Source organism: Camelina sativa, chromosome 11, assembly GCF_000633955.1.
Source record: "Camelina sativa cultivar DH55 chromosome 11, Cs, whole genome shotgun sequence".
NCBI lineage: Eukaryota > Viridiplantae > Streptophyta > Magnoliopsida > Brassicales > Brassicaceae > Camelina > Camelina sativa.
Genome location: NC_025695.1, coordinates 14423145 through 14439187, shown reverse-complemented (window position 1 = coordinate 14439187; position 16043 = coordinate 14423145). Strand labels below are relative to the sequence as shown.

Sequence of the window (16043 nt, the reverse complement as noted above, 5' to 3'; positions counted from 1 at the left end):
CTTCAGGCTTCTTCTCAGAACCGGTCTTACTCACTTCACTTATAGATAAAACCGATTTTAGTATATGCAATGACTGCTTCCTTACTAAGCTCTCATCAACAACCTGAAAGGAAATGTGTTGTACTCATAGATGATCCTATAGTAAAAATTGGAGAATCTGTAAAAATAATGGGTATGTTTCCGTACCAAGCCTTTCTTGATTTCATCCCAAAACTCTTGTTCGGATCTAAAGTCAAATTCAACAGGGTCTTTTTCTGAAACGAAACTTTCAGTTTCATCTGTCCAAGAGCCAGTAGAAAGACACAAAGAGAGGACACTGTAAGCATCCCTTCTCTCCATTGGCCCAACCGAGAACAGCTTCTTGCAGCATTCCCAAATTCTTTTTTTAAATCCATTCCTGGAGTTTACAGCTCTAAAAATCATTAAAAAGGATAAAAGAAAGACTATCCTAAAAGCACATCATTTTTTGGTTCTTAGCCTCACCTTGAAAGTATGTACATATTTCCTTGGCGTGAGATCTTCAAAGAGGACTGAGAAGAGAATGCCTTGAAAACAGCAGGGAGGAGGAAACTAACAGCACACGAACGATGTTCTACACTTTGTGACAAAAGACGCTCAGTCGTATTACACAAATCCCATAGCATACCGGCTGCAAAACTTTCAACCTCTGGAGCTGCTTGGTGACTTTGAAAAGCAGCATTCAGTATCAAATTCAGAAGATGGCAAGACAGTGGAATCGGAAATGATCCAGACAAATTTGCAATGTAGTTTTCATCCATATTTACTGTATTCAAAGAATCACAAAGCAACAGCTCGCCCCACTTGATGAAATCTGATTCTTCGTGTTGAAGCATTCCCATCGAAACACCAGCTGATCTCATTAAAAAAGGCACCAAGCTCACTCCCAATATATCCAATACACTAGTCTCAATCACTACATCAAAGAACGATTGTACAATCTGGTACAATAATAAAGAAAAAAAAGTGACAAAATGATCAATAAGCTCAAGTTAATCTCAATTCCAAAATGATTATGACACCAAAAAAAAAACAAAAATTACCTCATTAAGCATATCCAAATCATATGCACGAACCATCTTCATGAGTGGAATAAACACTCTCCACACAAACAACTGCAACGCATTATGATTATCCGCAGCACCAAAACCTGCTTCAACCTCAAAAGACCCTCAATCACTCAAATTCCTCTAACTCTAACACACCAATCCGAAGATTCAAAATTAGGTGACTCACCAAAATTCTTAAGTAGATGACAAAGCCCAGCCACCAATGAAGCAATGTGGTTGCAATCATCAGAATCAAACCTCTTCTCCCCATTAACCGTATCCTATTTATAAATTAAAAAAAAAAACATGGAAGAAGCGTTTTCAAATCTTGAACTGAACAACCAAAAGCAAATCACTTTAGTGACACTGAAACAATAAAACCAATCAATCAAGTACCTCTAAACGAAAAGGCAACTCATTGATAAGTGATTCGAAAAGGGTCGAGGGAGATTCGCCTGTTGAGCTTAGAACACAGTCAAGAAACGCAGGAACTGCTGCTGGTGGAACTTGTTTGAAGCTCAAGGACAGTGAAGTTATCACAGAGGAACCCATAATGCTTAAACTTCGGAAAAAATGGAATTAGATAAGGAAACGTAGACGACTTCGAAATTGGTACAGAGCCTTTGTTTCGAAGGATCCCTATGTTTAAACCCTTTTGGCTCCCTTACTTTCAAATAATTTTCGCTAAGGACTGATTAAAACCCTAGTCGTCTAATTAGGGGAAAAAATTAGAATTTGCAAAGATATCCGTATAGTTTTCATATATTGCATAACAGTATTATTGATATGGGCTTTGAATTGATTCGAGTGCTTTGCTTCTTGTTGGGCCGCAACTTCAAAATATAAAAAAAAAAATCCGGTTTTAGTTCGGGGGTTTGAACCCGACGTGAATCGAACACGCAACCTTCTGATCTGGAGTCAGACGCGCTACCATTGCGCCACGGATCCGGATGTTTTTATGTTGCGTTGTATATTTATATATTCTTTTAATGCGTATATAAAAATAACAATACTAATTGAGAAACGCGTTATCAACACGCCCGGTGCCGTCACCAACTGACCATGACAAAACAATCCAGGTCAAACCCGCATCAAAGTAATTGATTGGGTTTTTAAAATGCTAAAAAACAAAGTAATTTGCCGGTTTGGTGAAATCTAAAAGAACAAAATACAAATCATGCCCACCCTATGTGGGTCTATTGATTCTGGTGAATTTTTTTAATTAGCTGAGGTTTTAAGGAAAATATTAAATTGACCCCTATAAAATAACAAAATTGATCCTAAAGAAAATTTTAAATAACATAATTAACCCCAATAATTTTTTTTTGTCTCTGATGTGCTTATTTTCTAGCTCCGTGACTGTCCCCACCTCAAAAACTAAGCTAAACTATGTTGTTGTTGATGTATTGAACAGTTTAGGTAAACCGCTTCATTTTAGAAAATCAAAACGTTTTACGTATTGAGCACTTTCTAATAGTTTATGTTTTCGCCTTTTTCTACATAAATCTAGTAGCTTCCTGATTTTCGCTTTTCCTCTATGTTTCTTATATAGTCAGGCTGAATATAATAAATGACACTATTATAACTTGTGTATAATTGAAAACATCGATAGTATTCATAAATGCACTAGACGAATAATGACGTGAACATATGTTTGAATTAGGGGTTTTCAACTATCATATGTAAAGGAATAAAGCTATGACCTCTTTACTTTAGTTACATACAACTTACAGTTTACAAGGGGGTTTTTAACTATCATATGGAAAGGACTAAAGCTATTACTCCTCTTTACTTTAGTTACATACAACTTACAGTTTACAAGATAACCGATTTTTTATTTATTAAATTTTAAGCACCCTTGAAAAAGTGGGGTTAGATTGAGTAACGGTCGGAGAATCAAACTTACTAATCATAATCAAGAAAACAATTTAATATTATTGCTTGAAAGATAATCACGTGGTTTGGTCGTAATTAAGGTCCTAAATATGTCAACCTTTGCCTGCCACATTGCAGACCAAATATACTGATTCCACACCGACTGGTCCATGACATATTTAAATCATAAACACACAATACTTTATAATTAACTTGATTCGAAATATTATCGAGACTTGGCTAGTTGGCTTCAACATCTAGTTTAGTTAATTAGAAAATGTTATAACTATCTAAGCATTCGAGTATTCGACAGATAATGGCAGTTAGAGCCATTTAGGTTTTTTAATGCTTCACATGAATGTTGTGACTATAAAATGGTGCCATGTAAATTATATATGTTTATACTTTATCATATATCATGGATTAAAACATTTCTTCTTTTGTTTAGTTGTCTTAAAAAAACTCAAAATGATATAAGAAAAAACGATTTTCGTTAAACTATTAAATTAATTATACAACTAAATTTGAAATAAATCAAATTTTGTAACCGCTTTTAGTGTAGAAAACTAAACCAGCTCAACAAGGAAAATATTAGTTAACAAAGTATAGAATCAAATACAATACAACCGTTATACGCATATATTTTATTTGTAACGTTTATGCTCTTGTTCCCTTTGTTAAGAAAAGTAAAATATCTATTTTAGCACATTTACTAAAATTTTGACATTTACTAGTTTATTGGTTTCTTTTCTTTGACATCAACTAGTTTACTGACACCAATGATATGTCGCCTGGTAGTTGTAGCCTTGGAGCTATGTGTTTTTTTTTTTTTAAGAATAACCAAAATGAAAGAAGATGGTTAACCACCAACATGCACGTCTCGAGAAAACACAGCACATTACGATCAGTCGAAGAAAAACGTTTCCCGAATTCACGATGGGCGTTTTCCATTTGCGTCCATAGTCAAATTATGGACCATTGAGATATAACAGCTAAACAAATCCTCTAGAATATTCCAAGTAATTTGAATTTTCTTTCTAAAATTTTAAATGATTTTAATGATTTTAGGAAAATTGATATGATTTATTGTAATATTTTTTAAAATTTCATCTAAAACCATAACAATTGGATTTATGTATTTTTTGTTAAATCAATCCTTTTAAATCTTTAAGAGTATCTAAAAATCATTAAAATCCAAATTTACAAATTGTTTAAATAATAATGGATTTTAAAGTAAATTTTTAAATCATCAGTTCAATAAATTTTAAAATATATTTTAAATTATCAGTTCAATAAATTCATAAACTTTTAAAAATCTGTGATTAAATAATATAGAATTTGTAAAATTTATACAAACCACTTAAAATATTAAGTTTAATACGTACCTAAAAGTTTAAATAATATCGATGCCAAATAATAATAAAATAAATAAAGAATATAAAAAGAAAAAAGGTAATGAGTCACGGTCCCCAATCTCGAATATTCAGAATATTCCTAGTGAGGTGCCATTTTGACTATTAAAATGGACGCATCTTTGATTTTTCCCCAAGGTAATTTGAAAACAAAACGGAACTTTTGAATTTATTATCCAACAAAACCATAAATTTCTAATCTATTTTTCTCATTCAAACCAGTAATAATTTCCAGAACATATATAGTAAGTATTATCGTGTATGCTTACGTGACAAAACAAAGTTGTAACAGAGAAAAAAAAGAAAAAAAAAATAACAGAAGAGATATCATACGTAACAGCAATCAAATGTATGGGAGAATCAGGTAACTTCGGTTCGGTCTTAACTGAAACAGTACATGACGACAAAAGAGATCTGATAATAAATAACGATTTTTTATTAACTTCCAAAACTGACTCGTCTGGCACGCGTTTACGAGACTCACACGTGCGATAATCCCTTCATATAAGCTACTACTAAATTCTCCAATTTGGCAATTTCTTTTAACCAAAGGAAAAAAAAAGGGAAAAAAATAAAAAAAAGCCCACAGCAGCAAGCATCTAGTGTAATTGATCTCAACCGTCCGATCATCCATTTTGCCTTCACCGTTCACCAATCCCATCATACACACAAATCTCTCTCTTTCTCTCTTTCTTCTGCTGTTTCTCGTTCCTCTCTCTCTGGATCTCGCCGGCGAGCCGTTCTCTTGGGTGGTGAGTGTTTCTTCTTCTTATTTTTGTTTCATACGAATTTTGTGGTTTAATTTGATTCCTGGATTCGGAATTCTCGATGTTCCTACATTGATCTTCTTGTTTCGATTTTTAATTTTTCCAATTATTATGTATTTCTATGTTATGGATCCTAAGAACTTTGTATTTTCTTTCATATTGATACAACTTTTCTAGGGTTTACACTAAAATTCTTGTATGTTTTCTTTACCCAGAAAATTTAAGCAAGTTGTTGAGATTTTTTCTTGGTTACTGTTTTCAATTTTACACATCACAACTCACAAGGCATTGTTCGTCTCTCCCTCTTTTTTAATTTTAATATCAGAATCTTTCATGTTCTGTTTCAATGGAATATGTGTAGATTCTAAATAGATGCTTGTGATGATATGCAGTAACAGTAGCAAATCAAAGCTATATAGCATCTCAGAAGAAAAAGCTGAATTAGCTGTTGGATTCAATCCGTCTTCGATCGTATTAATCTGTGGATCGGTGTTTTTACCCCATAGTCTTATTTCATCTGTAAATGGGCTGCTTCCATTCCAAGGCAGCAAAAGAATTCCGAGGACACGAAGACCCTGTTAAGCTTGCCTCTGAGACAGCTTGTAAGTTAATTACACTCATGTTCAATAAGTTTAAACCTCCTTTTAGGGTTCACTTCGATTTGCAAGATCTCAGAAGATCATTCCTTTTGCATGTTTTCATTTGTTTTCTGATACGAGATCCATCATTATGATCCATCCATCTTTCTTTATTCACTTACACATATGGGTTTACAGTTTATTAGCTTTCTGTTCTGAGGTCTTTACCTATCTGAAAAAAGTGGATTTATTTATTTTGTTTGTTCCTGGTTCTTTGTTTTTGATTTAGCAGTGTCTTTTGCTATTTTCCAGTTAGTGTGAGTGAGGTTGAAGCATTGTTTGAGCTGTTCAAGAGCATAAGCAGTTCCGTTGTTGATGATGGTTTGATAAACAAGGTACAAAGACTTTGTTAAAGTTTGTTTCTTTTGACCCAAAATCTGGATCCTTCATGACCCCATCGACCATCGTAGTATCTTTTTGTTCTTTACGCTATTCATCTACAGTATTTTTCAACTTTGTTGACTTTATTTCAGCTATTATTATTCTTTATTCTTCCATGCTGATCTGTCTGTTCCATATTGCATCAATTCAATGTATCGTAGCCCTTAATGTTTGACTTGAATTAAGTATTTTATTGATTGCTTTGATTTTGAAATTTTGAAGCTTTCATGGCCCACTTTATCTCTCTTGGTTTTTAAATTCTAGCTTCATGTGTATGCAGGAGGAGTTTCAACTTGCCTTGTTCAAGAGCCGGAAGAGGGAGAACATATTTGCTAATAGGGTAAAAATCTGAGTTCCTTATACTTTTACAAACTTGGTCTTCTTGAAGAGTGATTTGAACCAAGACCTTCTTGGTTAATAGATAATGAGATCATGTCCACTAAACTAAACAATTATGGCTTCCTTGCAGATATTTGATATGTTTGATGTTAAACGAAAAGGAGTCATCGATTTTGGGGACTTTGTAAGATCACTCAATGTTTTCCACCCCAATGCTTCTCTAGAGGACAAAATAGATTGTAAGTTGTTGACATGAGAGAGAGTTTTTCATATCTATTGTTTCTAGAAGCTTCTTGTGAAGAGTTTTTTAACTGATTCTGGTCTATGATGTCTTCTCAGTTACGTTTAGGCTTTACGACATGGACTGCACAGGTTACATTGAACGCCAAGAGGTAATAAATAATAATAACTTGCAAGCTTTGAAATACTAGTCATGAAAGATCTTTTGCCATGTTCTTTGATTATGCAATCTTTTACTTAATAACTTTGCAAGAAGTCAAGTTATTGAATGTTTGCCATGTTCTTTGATTATGCAATCTTTTACTTAATAACTTTGCAAGAAGTCAAGTTATTGAATGTTTGCCATGTTCTTTGATTATGCAATCTTTTACTTAATAACTTTGCAAGAAGTCAAGTTATTGAATGTTTGCCATGTTCTTTGATTATGCAATCTTTTACTTAATAACTTTGCAAGAAGTCAAGTTATTGAATGTTTGCCATGTTCTTTGATTATGCAATCTTTTACTTAATAACTTTGCAAGAAGTCAAGTTATTGAATGTTTGCCATGTTCTTTGATTATGCAATCTTTTACTTAATAACTTTGCAAGAAGTCAAGTTATTGAATGTTTGCCATGTTCTTTGATTATGCAATCTTTTACTTAATAACTTTGCAAGAAGTCAAGTTATTGAATGTGATGTTCTTTTGCAGGTCAAGCAAATGTTGATCGCCCTTCTCTGCGAATCCGAAATGAAATTGGCTGATGAAACCATAGAGATTATACTCGATAAGGTTTGTTGTTGTCATCGTTTATTTCTAGAATTAAAACATGTAGAGGTTATGTTCTAAATGTGGTTTCTTTCTTTCCTTCTCATTCATATGAACAGACATTTGAAGATGCAGACGTAAACCAAGATGGAAAGATTGATAAAGTAGAGTGGAGTGATTTCGTAATTAAAAACCCATCATTGCTTAAGATCATGACTCTTCCATATCTCAGGTATGGGAACCAAAAAGACAAACAAATTAACTGACAGTATAACAAACGAGAAATGTCAAATTCTTAACGTGTATTACATAAAACTGTGTGCAGGGATATAACGACAACGTTTCCGAGTTTTGTCTTCAATTCAGAAGTCGATGAGATTGCCACTTGAAGGATCAATCTGGTTTAAACCGAAGCGTACAAGTTGGAAAGCCTGATGGGTGTGTCATCAACAACATGTGTTTGTAGACAGTAGTAGTAGTAGAGCATATTTTTCTTGAAATTGTTTCTTTTACCTGGAATTTTATCATTCTGGGTTCCTTTTTTATTCTTCTCAGATACAGTTTTGAAATCCTTAGTTTTTTGCTTTTAAAGAAAAGAAAATGAGCGTTAATTACCATTCCTTTTTACTTCATATACATAGTTAGGAAATTGTTAATGAGTCTGTACATAACACATTCATACATTTGTTGTTTCTTACTCTATTGATTTTTGTAAAGTAAAAGATTAAAGAGATTTGTTACATTAGTGCTTTTTGGGGTCTGATTGTTCGAATCGAATCTTCGTAGTATAAAATTGTGAATATAAAAATTGTGTTGGGCCCTTTACCGCAAAAGATTAAAGTACAAAATTTACGGTCTTGCCACTCTCGTCTTGCTTCCTCTTCTTCGTCTCCCTCGACTTCGAGTTTACAGCAATTTAGGGATCTTTCTCGATTCGTTCTCAAACTGGAGAATTCGTATGTAGCTATTATGTTCTCTTCATTGTTACATTTCGATTTGGATTCAGCTTCTCTCCATCTCTTCTTGTGTTTTTGTTACTAAATTGTATAGACTGATGTTTAGGAAACGGAACTTAGTTCTAGAATCGTTGCGTCGTCTCGATGTAAGCGACGTAGAAACCCTAATTTCACGGGTCTTGTGTAGCCGCACCTCAAATTCGGCTCTGTTCTGCACTAGTGTTGTTGAACCTGGTAGATTAAGCTGGGAAGTTTCTTCTCAAGTGATACTCAAGAAGAAGCTCGAAATAGCTCTTAAGGATCACCGTGTAAATGATGCTTGGGACGTGTTTAAAGATTTCAAACGGCTTTATGGGTTTCCCGATAATGTAATCATGAATAGGTTTGTTACTGTGTTGTCTTACTCGTCTGATTCTGGTTGGCTTTGTAAAGCTAGTGATCTGACTCGTTTGGCTTTGAAGCAAAATCCAGGTATGTTAAGTGGAGATGTTTTAACTAAGTTGTCGTTGTCTCTAGCGAGAGCTCAGATGGTTGAATCTGCTTGTAGTATTCTTAGAATAATGCTGGAGAAGGGTTATGTTCTAACCTTAGATGTGTTGAGGCTTGTTGTGATGCATATGGTGAAAACAGAGGTTGGGACTTGCTTAGCTTCGAATTATTTGGTTCAAGTTTGTGATCGTTTTGTGGGGTTAAATGTGTCGAAACGAAATAACAGTCCCGGAAATGTTGTGAAGCCTGATACGGTCTTGTTTAATCTTGTACTTGGTTCTTGTGTGAGATTTGGTTTATCTCTCAAAGGCCAAGAACTTATTGAGCTGATGGCTAAAGTCGATGTCATTGCGGATGCGTACTCGATTGTGATCATGTCTTGTATTTATGAAATGAATGGTATGCGGGATGAGTTGAAGAAGTTCAAGGAGCATATGGTTCAGTTACCGCCTCAGGTTCTTTGTCACTATCAGCATGTTTTTGATAATTTGTTAAGCCTTGAGCTCAAATTTGATGATATCGGTTCTGCGGGTCGGCTTGTCTTAGATATATGCAAGAGTAAGGACTTGGTTTCAGTTTATGATCTTGGATTTGATTCTGAAAAGCCTCGGGTTTTGTCTGTTGGGTCTCACCATATTCGATCCGGGTTAAAGATCCAAATTTCACCCAAGATTTTGCAGAGAGATTCATCTCTAAGAGTGGACACTGAAGCAACATTTGTTAGTTATGCCAATTCCAAGCTTGTTATCACAAGCAAGACTCTTGCTAAGTTAGTATATGGGTACAAGAGGCATGATAATCTCCCTGAGCTATCAAAGCTTTTGTTTAAGCTAGGTGGATCCAGTTTATGTGCTGATGTCGTTGATGCTTGTGTTGCGATTGGTTGGTTAGAAGCTGCTCATGATATTCTTGACGACATGGTTTCTGCTGGTCATACCATGGATTTGGCCACGTATAGAAAAGTCTTGTCTGGTTATTACAAGAGCAAGATGTTGAGAAATGCAGACGTTCTTCTGAAACAAATGACCAAAGCCGGTCTAATTACAGATCCAACAAATGAGATTGTGGTTTTACCAGAAGCAGAAGAGAAAGACAGTAAAACCACAGAGCTCACGGACCTCTTGGTTCAGGAAATCAATGCAGGAAAACAAGTGAAAGTTCCAAGTATGCTATACGAGCTAAACTCGTCCCTCTACTACTTCTGCAAAGCTAAAATGCAAGGAGATGCCTTAATAACCTACAGGAAAATCCCCAAGATGAAAATCCCACCAACTATCCAAAGTTTTTGGATCTTGATCGACATGTACTCATCTCTAGGCATGTACCGGGAGATCACAATCGTCTGGGGAGATATTAAAAGGAACATTGCGAGCAGTAACCTAACGGTAACACAAGATCTGTTAGAGAAGCTTGTAGTGAACTTTCTCAGAGGAGGGTATTTTGAGAGAGTAATGGAGGTTATCAGTTATATGAAGGAGAACAACATGTATAACGATCTAACCATGTATAAGAATGAGTATCTTAAGCTTCACAAGAATCTATACAGAACTTTGAAAGCAGCAGACGCTGTAACAGAAGCTCAAGCCCAGAGACTTGAGCATGTCAAAGCCTTCAGGAAACTTGTTGGTATAGTATGATTGTATGATTTTAATTATTATCCTCTCTGTAGAGTGTAGACTGTAGTGTATAACTTAAACTAATTTTTTTTTGTCTCAATGTGAAATTTAATTCATATAAATCTTGGGCCTTACATAGATAAAAAGCTAAATGGGCCTGATTTATATCGAAAGCCGCTGGGTGAACACGTAAACTCGCTCGGGTCGGACATTAAACTATCGGATCCGAGCCATTTGGGGTTTGGTAGTTATTCCTATTTCCGTATAATTCGATCGGAAGCGGAAGCTCTCTGCAACGGAAGGAGGAAAAAAATACCTAAAATTTGGTGATGGATTCACCGCCGAAGAAGAACCCCATGGATGATTTGTTCGGCGAAGATTCAGACAACGACTCACCATCTTCGCGTTCGAAATCGTCCTCTTCTGGTAATGCTTCTTCGTCTTCGTCTTCATCCTCGTCTTCTTCATCTTCGTCTTCTGCGGCTGGAGGAGATGGAGATGGAGATGGGGATGGTGGTGGTGCGGATTCTGGTAGCGCAAGCGATAGCGGAAGTGGAAGTAGCGGCGGGAAAGAGGAGCATGGAGATGATAGAGTAGAGAGTTATAGGAGCAATGATAATGGAGAAAGTGGTGGGATTTACCCTTATGAAGAAGAGGAAGAAGAAGATGATGAGAAGGATCTTTTTGGGTCTGATAATGAAGAGTATACTAAGACACCTGCAATTAGCACTTACTCAATCCCTGGTAAGTTCGTCTTTGTTTGTGATTTCATACTTCTACGAAACAAATATGTAGTCTTTTAAGAACTCATATGTTGGAAACAAGATCCTAGTAAAAATTAGCATGATGCTGCATTTTTGAAAACTCTCTATGTAACTGTGTTCTTGCTCTGCATATATAAGATCGTTTTCCTGAAGCTTTTGTTCTCTCTTGATTGTGATTGATGTGGTTTTTCATGATCACTATAATGTTGGAACCTTTTTTTTGTCTCACTATTGTCTCGTGTAAATAGTTCTGACTTCGGAGACTGAATTGTTTTTTTGGCTTTTGGGTTTTCTATGGCTACTAAGTTTTTGCTGATATGAAATATGATAGTTTTGCCTGCGGGATGGAGCAATGATAACCATGGTGCGAGAGGAGGGGTGGGGCGTGGTCGTTGGCCAAATGGGAGAGGAGGACCTGGGCTTCTTCCTCGGCCTGGACCTTACCCTGGACGTGGTAATCGTGGTGGTTTTGGCGGGAGATACCAGAATTATCAGCGTGATGAACGTTTTGTTTCTGAGCTTAAGCTTTCCAAGAGCAAAGAAACCTTGGCTAGAAAACAAACCAACTTTCAGGAGGTAATTAGTTATCAAGGAACATTGTTTTAACTTCCTACTTATTTTAGGCAGAGTTTGACGTTACACNGATCGTTTTCCTGAAGCTTTTGTTCTCTCTTGATTGTGATTGATGTGGTTTTTCATGATCACTATAATGTTGGAACCTTTTTTTTGTCTCACTATTGTCTCGTGTAAATAGTTCTGACTTTCGAGACTGAATTGTTTTTTTGGCTTTTGGGTTTTCTATGGCTACTAAGTTTTTGCTGATATGAAATATGATAGTTTTGCCTGCGGGATGGAGCAATGATAACCATGGTGCGAGAGGAGGGGTGGGGCGTGGTCGTTGGCCAAATGGGAGAGGAGGACCTGGGCTTCTTCCTCGGCCTGGACCTTACCCTGGACGTGGTAATCGTGGTGGTTTTGGCGGGAGATACCAGAATTATCAGCGTGATGAACGTTTTGTTTCTGAGCTTAAGCTTTCCAAGAGCAAAGAAACCTTGGCTAGAAAACAAACCAACTTTCAGGAGGTAATTAGTTATCAAGGAACATTGTTTTAACTTCCTACTTATTTTAGGCAGAGTTTGACGTTACCTGTTTAATCTATGTCTATATTTATGGATATGGTAACACGTTTCAAAATGCTTGTAATTAACAGCCATGTGAGCTTACTAGCTACAGTCGAGTAGAAGGTGGAGAAGTATTCTATGATGAGCGAGGATTGGTGAGAGCTTTTGGTATTATTGTTCCTTTAGATTTTCTCTTTTCTTTCTTTGAGTAGATATATATATATATATAGATATTTATTTAGGCATATATATGCAGACATGTAAATATACCAAATATCCTAGAGCTTATATGTATCCACTTTGTTCTTAACTCCCAGAGGCTTTTCAAACGTCATGTTGCTGAAGAGATTGGAGCGGATTTAAATCAAGGTTATGATACTTTTATCGAGAAAAAAGGTAGGAGTGGCCCCAGTGTTTTGTATGTGAACTATTAGCATGTGTAAAATGAAGAAGTGTGATATATTCAGCTGATTAATTCTTCTTTTGAGGCAGACCTGGGCTCTGAGGGCTTTGGTGACCTTCTTGGCAGTATAAGAGCAAAGAACATTTCGCTGGAGAACATTCATTTTGTGGTATGAAGTGCTGGTGTAAATCAGTTCATTTCACTGTCAATTCATTACTTTGAAGAGGTTATCTTAACAGTGTCTTTTATTTTTGCTTTTTTGGACAGACATTTCGTAATAATCTAAACAAGGTAAGTGAGATCGTCCAACAATTATTTGACCTTTATGATTCCAAATGATTCACTCGGTGCACTTTGATTTATTCTTTAAGATATTGGGGGCTGCTTATAATCGGCATGAACCGTGGGAAATGGGCGTGCATAAGAGAAATGGTACCATATATCTAGATGTGCATAAACTGCCTGAAAGACCGCAGAGTGACTTAGATCGCCGTAGGTAATGTTCATTTTAAATGTATAGGAGAAAGAGAGTGATTCTACTAGTTTTATTATAAATTGTGCGAAAGAATGTTTGTGTAGAACAGAAAAAAGTTAGAAAAAAGGTAGCAATGTTTTTTTTAAAAATGGGTCATTTAGAGTTTATATATTTATATATATATTGATTGCTATTACAACTTGTTGTCCATCAGATGTTATTGGGGTTATTGTTTCGAAAGCCTTGCGACTGAAGATCCTGGAAGAGCTTATGGAGAAGAAGTCCATCATGTGGATGCAAATGTTGAATTTTGTTCTGTTGTGAAGACTAAACTTGGAGCTCACCGGGTTCTGATGGGTGCTGAAATGGACTGCTGTGATGAAACTGACGAGGGAAGAAGGATTTACATAGAGTTGAAAACATCTCGTGAGGTATGCCTCTTCCTGCTATAGTTTTCCTAAAAGCTCGTTTGATATTCCAGCTTCTCTTTTTCATATCACACATTTACACATTAGTCAGTAATGTCCCTACTATTTGCTCTGCAGTTGGATGATCGTACCGTAGACAGATATGAAAGAGAGAAACTGCTTAAATTCTGGGTAAGTATGATGTGTCACGGGTTGCATGTAAAATCTTTGTTTCTCCATTCTTGTCCAGTGTTAAATGGTTTAATATACTGCAGATACAATCATTCGTAGCAGGAGTTCCATACATTCTCGTTGGGTATAGGTATGAATTTGCCAACCATTCTAAGGATAAGCTCAAAAGGTTTAAACCTTTCATAATCAAGCAATAAAATTCAAGTAAACGTTTCCATTTCCGTTTTAAATTGGTGTAGGGATGATGGAGGAAGACTAGTACGCACAGAGAGACTAAGAACAAAGGATATTGCGCACAGAGCCAGATTGAAAAACTTTTGGCAGGTAAGTGTTATCAGTTCTCATTACAGACATGAATGGTAATTGTGTATAATTAAAAGTTTCGGTAAGATTGAACACAATGAGTTTTGGGAAATAGGGAGGAGTGTGCTTGGCTTTTGCTGATGAAGTTCTTTGCTGGCTATACGGCACTGTTAAAGAGAGTAAGTTTATTTTTTGTTGCGTCTCTACATAGAACATGGGAGATGGTCTTTTTATTTTCTAACAATNCTAAAAGCTCGTTTGATATTCCAGCTTCTCTTTTTCATATCACACATTTACACATTAGTCAGTAATGTCCCTACTATTTGCTCTGCAGTTGGATGATCGTACCGTAGACAGATATGAAAGAGAGAAACTGCTTAAATTCTGGGTAAGTATGATGTGTCACGGGTTGCATGTAAAATCTTTGTTTCTCCATTCTTGTCCAGTGTTAAATGGTTTAATATACTGCAGATACAATCATTCGTAGCAGGAGTTCCATACATTCTCGTTGGGTATAGGTATGAATTTGCCAACCATTCTAAGGATAAGCTCAAAAGGTTTAAACCTTTCATAATCAAGCAATAAAATTCAAGTAAACGTTTCCATTTCCGTTTTAAATTGGTGTAGGGATGATGGAGGAAGACTAGTACGCACAGAGAGACTAAGAACAAAGGATATTGCGCACAGAGCCAGATTGAAAAACTTTTGGCAGGTAAGTGTTATCAGTTCTCATTACAGACATGAATGGTAATTGTGTATAATTAAAAGTTTCGGTAAGATTGAACACAATGAGTTTTGGGAAATAGGGAGGAGTGTGCTTGGCTTTTGCTGATGAAGTTCTTTGCTGGCTATACGGCACTGTTAAAGAGAGTAAGTTTATTTTTTGTTGCGTCTCTACATAGAACATGGGAGATGGTCTTTTTATTTTCTAACAATGTGTTTTTTTGCAGACGAAGATTACATACTTCAGTTCCAGCATCCTTTCATGAGGCTAGAGCTTCTTCAAGCTCAGTCTTGCCCTGACGCCATCACTAACCATGTTCACCTTCTACAACATCCTGCATCACCAGAGGGTCCAGAACCACCTCAGTAACTTTGTGCTTCTTCAATGGAGTCTTTTTAGTACTTAGGGTCCAAAGTCAAATTTTAAATAAAAGGTTATGATTTTGGATCTTCTTTTGTAACATTTCATTAACCAAAAAACCAAAACATTGAAAACATTTGCGCTTCCAATATTTTTACTTTTTACTTTTGGCGCTGTTCTATCTATGTGAAAACCAAAAGCGAATCCAACAACCTGGGCCGGGCCAGTTTAACTCAGTCCAAAACCTTATATAGTCGAACCACGTGAGCGTCACGTGTCCCTCTCTCTCTCTCTATTTTGTTGGTTGACGAATCACCGGAGAAGCTAATTTGTTTCATCCCGTTCCCGTTTTGCCCTTCCCTGTTCTTTTATGCTTTTCTTATCTTCAAAAAAAAAAAATCTACGAGCAAGAACAAAAAAAAAAAAAACTGTCTATGTACCAACAAGAGACTAGTTGTCAGATAAATATACGCGAGATGAGAAGCTCCATTTGAAAACCCTAGAGCTCATCATCATCATCTCTCTCTCCAGGTACACCTTTTTGTTTTTTCGTGTTTTGGTTTCACCGGCGTGGATCTCCGGTGAGGGGAGATTCCGAAATTTTTTGAAGAGATTTAGATCATGTATAGAGAGAGGGGTATGGTTGGATCGAAGTCGGAGGTGGTCGATCGGAAACGTACAAACGAGTCTCACGATAATCGTCCCTCGCATTCGATGCCTCAGCCCGTCAATGGAAAAGGCAAGGTAACAGCCTCCTCCCTCTTGATT

At 36.2% G+C, this 16043-nt stretch overlaps 5 protein-coding genes and 1 non-coding gene across 7 annotated transcripts in view; 4 read left to right on the top strand and 2 right to left on the bottom strand.

Annotated features, from left to right (window-relative positions):
* LOC104723330 overlaps positions 1 to 1761 on the bottom strand; it is an 11612-nt gene extending 9851 nt beyond the window's left edge. Inside the window, exons 1-5 of one of the 2 annotated variants that reach the window (XM_019232721.1) lie at positions 1464 to 1761; positions 1255 to 1348; positions 1062 to 1171; positions 484 to 959; positions 187 to 397 (exon numbers count right to left, since the gene is read on the bottom strand). In XM_019232721.1, the coding sequence (XP_019088266.1) occupies positions 187 to 397; positions 484 to 959; positions 1062 to 1171; positions 1255 to 1348; positions 1464 to 1619 (1047 nt within the window). In that variant the 5' untranslated portion in view covers positions 1620 to 1761. The remainder of the gene's footprint in view (positions 1 to 186; positions 398 to 483; positions 960 to 1061; positions 1172 to 1254; positions 1349 to 1463) is intronic. The other variant, XM_010441678.2, reaches the window with a different exon arrangement.
* On the bottom strand, positions 1944 to 2015 carry TRNAW-CCA. Its single transcript has one exon. It is a non-coding gene; the product is annotated as a tRNA-Trp (tRNA).
* Positions 4892 to 8198, top strand: LOC104723329 (calcineurin B-like protein 1). The gene is made up of 9 exons (XM_010441676.2): positions 4892 to 5106; positions 5514 to 5723; positions 6012 to 6094; positions 6421 to 6480; positions 6610 to 6718; positions 6819 to 6871; positions 7409 to 7489; positions 7585 to 7697; positions 7791 to 8198. The coding sequence occupies exons 2-9, from the start codon at positions 5645 to 5647 to the stop codon at positions 7852 to 7854; spliced, it is 642 nt and encodes a 213-aa protein (XP_010439978.1). The 5' UTR covers positions 4892 to 5106; positions 5514 to 5644; the 3' UTR covers positions 7855 to 8198.
* Positions 8338 to 10648, top strand: LOC104723326 (pentatricopeptide repeat-containing protein At4g17616-like). Its single transcript, XM_010441673.1, has one exon. It carries the CDS (start codon positions 8520 to 8522, stop codon positions 10545 to 10547), a length of 2028 nt encoding a protein of 675 aa, XP_010439975.1. The 5' UTR covers positions 8338 to 8519; the 3' UTR covers positions 10548 to 10648.
* On the top strand, positions 10758 to 15441 carry LOC104723327 (decapping nuclease DXO homolog, chloroplastic). Its single transcript, XM_010441675.2, has 13 exons — positions 10758 to 11270; positions 11622 to 11866; positions 12501 to 12566; positions 12729 to 12807; positions 12904 to 12983; positions 13082 to 13105; positions 13186 to 13310; positions 13504 to 13720; positions 13835 to 13888; positions 13972 to 14018; positions 14128 to 14212; positions 14307 to 14370; positions 15142 to 15441. The coding sequence occupies exons 1-13, from the start codon at positions 10856 to 10858 to the stop codon at positions 15282 to 15284; spliced, it is 1644 nt and encodes a 547-aa protein (XP_010439977.1). The 5' UTR covers positions 10758 to 10855; the 3' UTR covers positions 15285 to 15441.
* The window catches only part of LOC104723324 (casein kinase II subunit beta-2-like), a gene marked incomplete in the record, with an annotated part of 3299 nt that continues 2872 nt past the window's right edge, over positions 15617 to 16043 (top strand). Inside the window, 1 exon segment of the mRNA XM_019232637.1 lies at positions 15617 to 15928. Within this exon segment, the coding sequence (XP_019088182.1) occupies positions 15897 to 15928 (32 nt within the window).

Excerpts from the sequence above, each read along its gene's own strand:
- LOC104723329 (XM_010441676.2), top strand. The coding sequence starts at position 5,645 with ATGGGCTGCTTCCATTCCAAGGCAGCAAAAGAATTCCGAGGACACGAA. Across the intron at positions 6,872-7,408 it reads GTTACATTGAACGCCAAGAG|GTCAAGCAAATGTTGATCGC; the intron begins GTAATAAATAAT and ends GTTCTTTTGCAG. Across the intron at positions 7,698-7,790 it reads ATGACTCTTCCATATCTCAG|GGATATAACGACAACGTTTC; the intron begins GTATGGGAACCA and ends AACTGTGTGCAG.
- LOC104723326 (XM_010441673.1), top strand. The coding sequence starts at position 8,520 with ATGTTTAGGAAACGGAACTTAGTTCTAGAATCGTTGCGTCGTCTCGAT.
- LOC104723327 (XM_010441675.2), top strand. The coding sequence starts at position 10,856 with ATGGATTCACCGCCGAAGAAGAACCCCATGGATGATTTGTTCGGCGAA. Across the intron at positions 12,567-12,728 it reads TCTATGATGAGCGAGGATTG|AGGCTTTTCAAACGTCATGT; the intron begins GTGAGAGCTTTT and ends CTTAACTCCCAG. Across the intron at positions 12,808-12,903 it reads TACTTTTATCGAGAAAAAAG|ACCTGGGCTCTGAGGGCTTT; the intron begins GTAGGAGTGGCC and ends CTTTTGAGGCAG.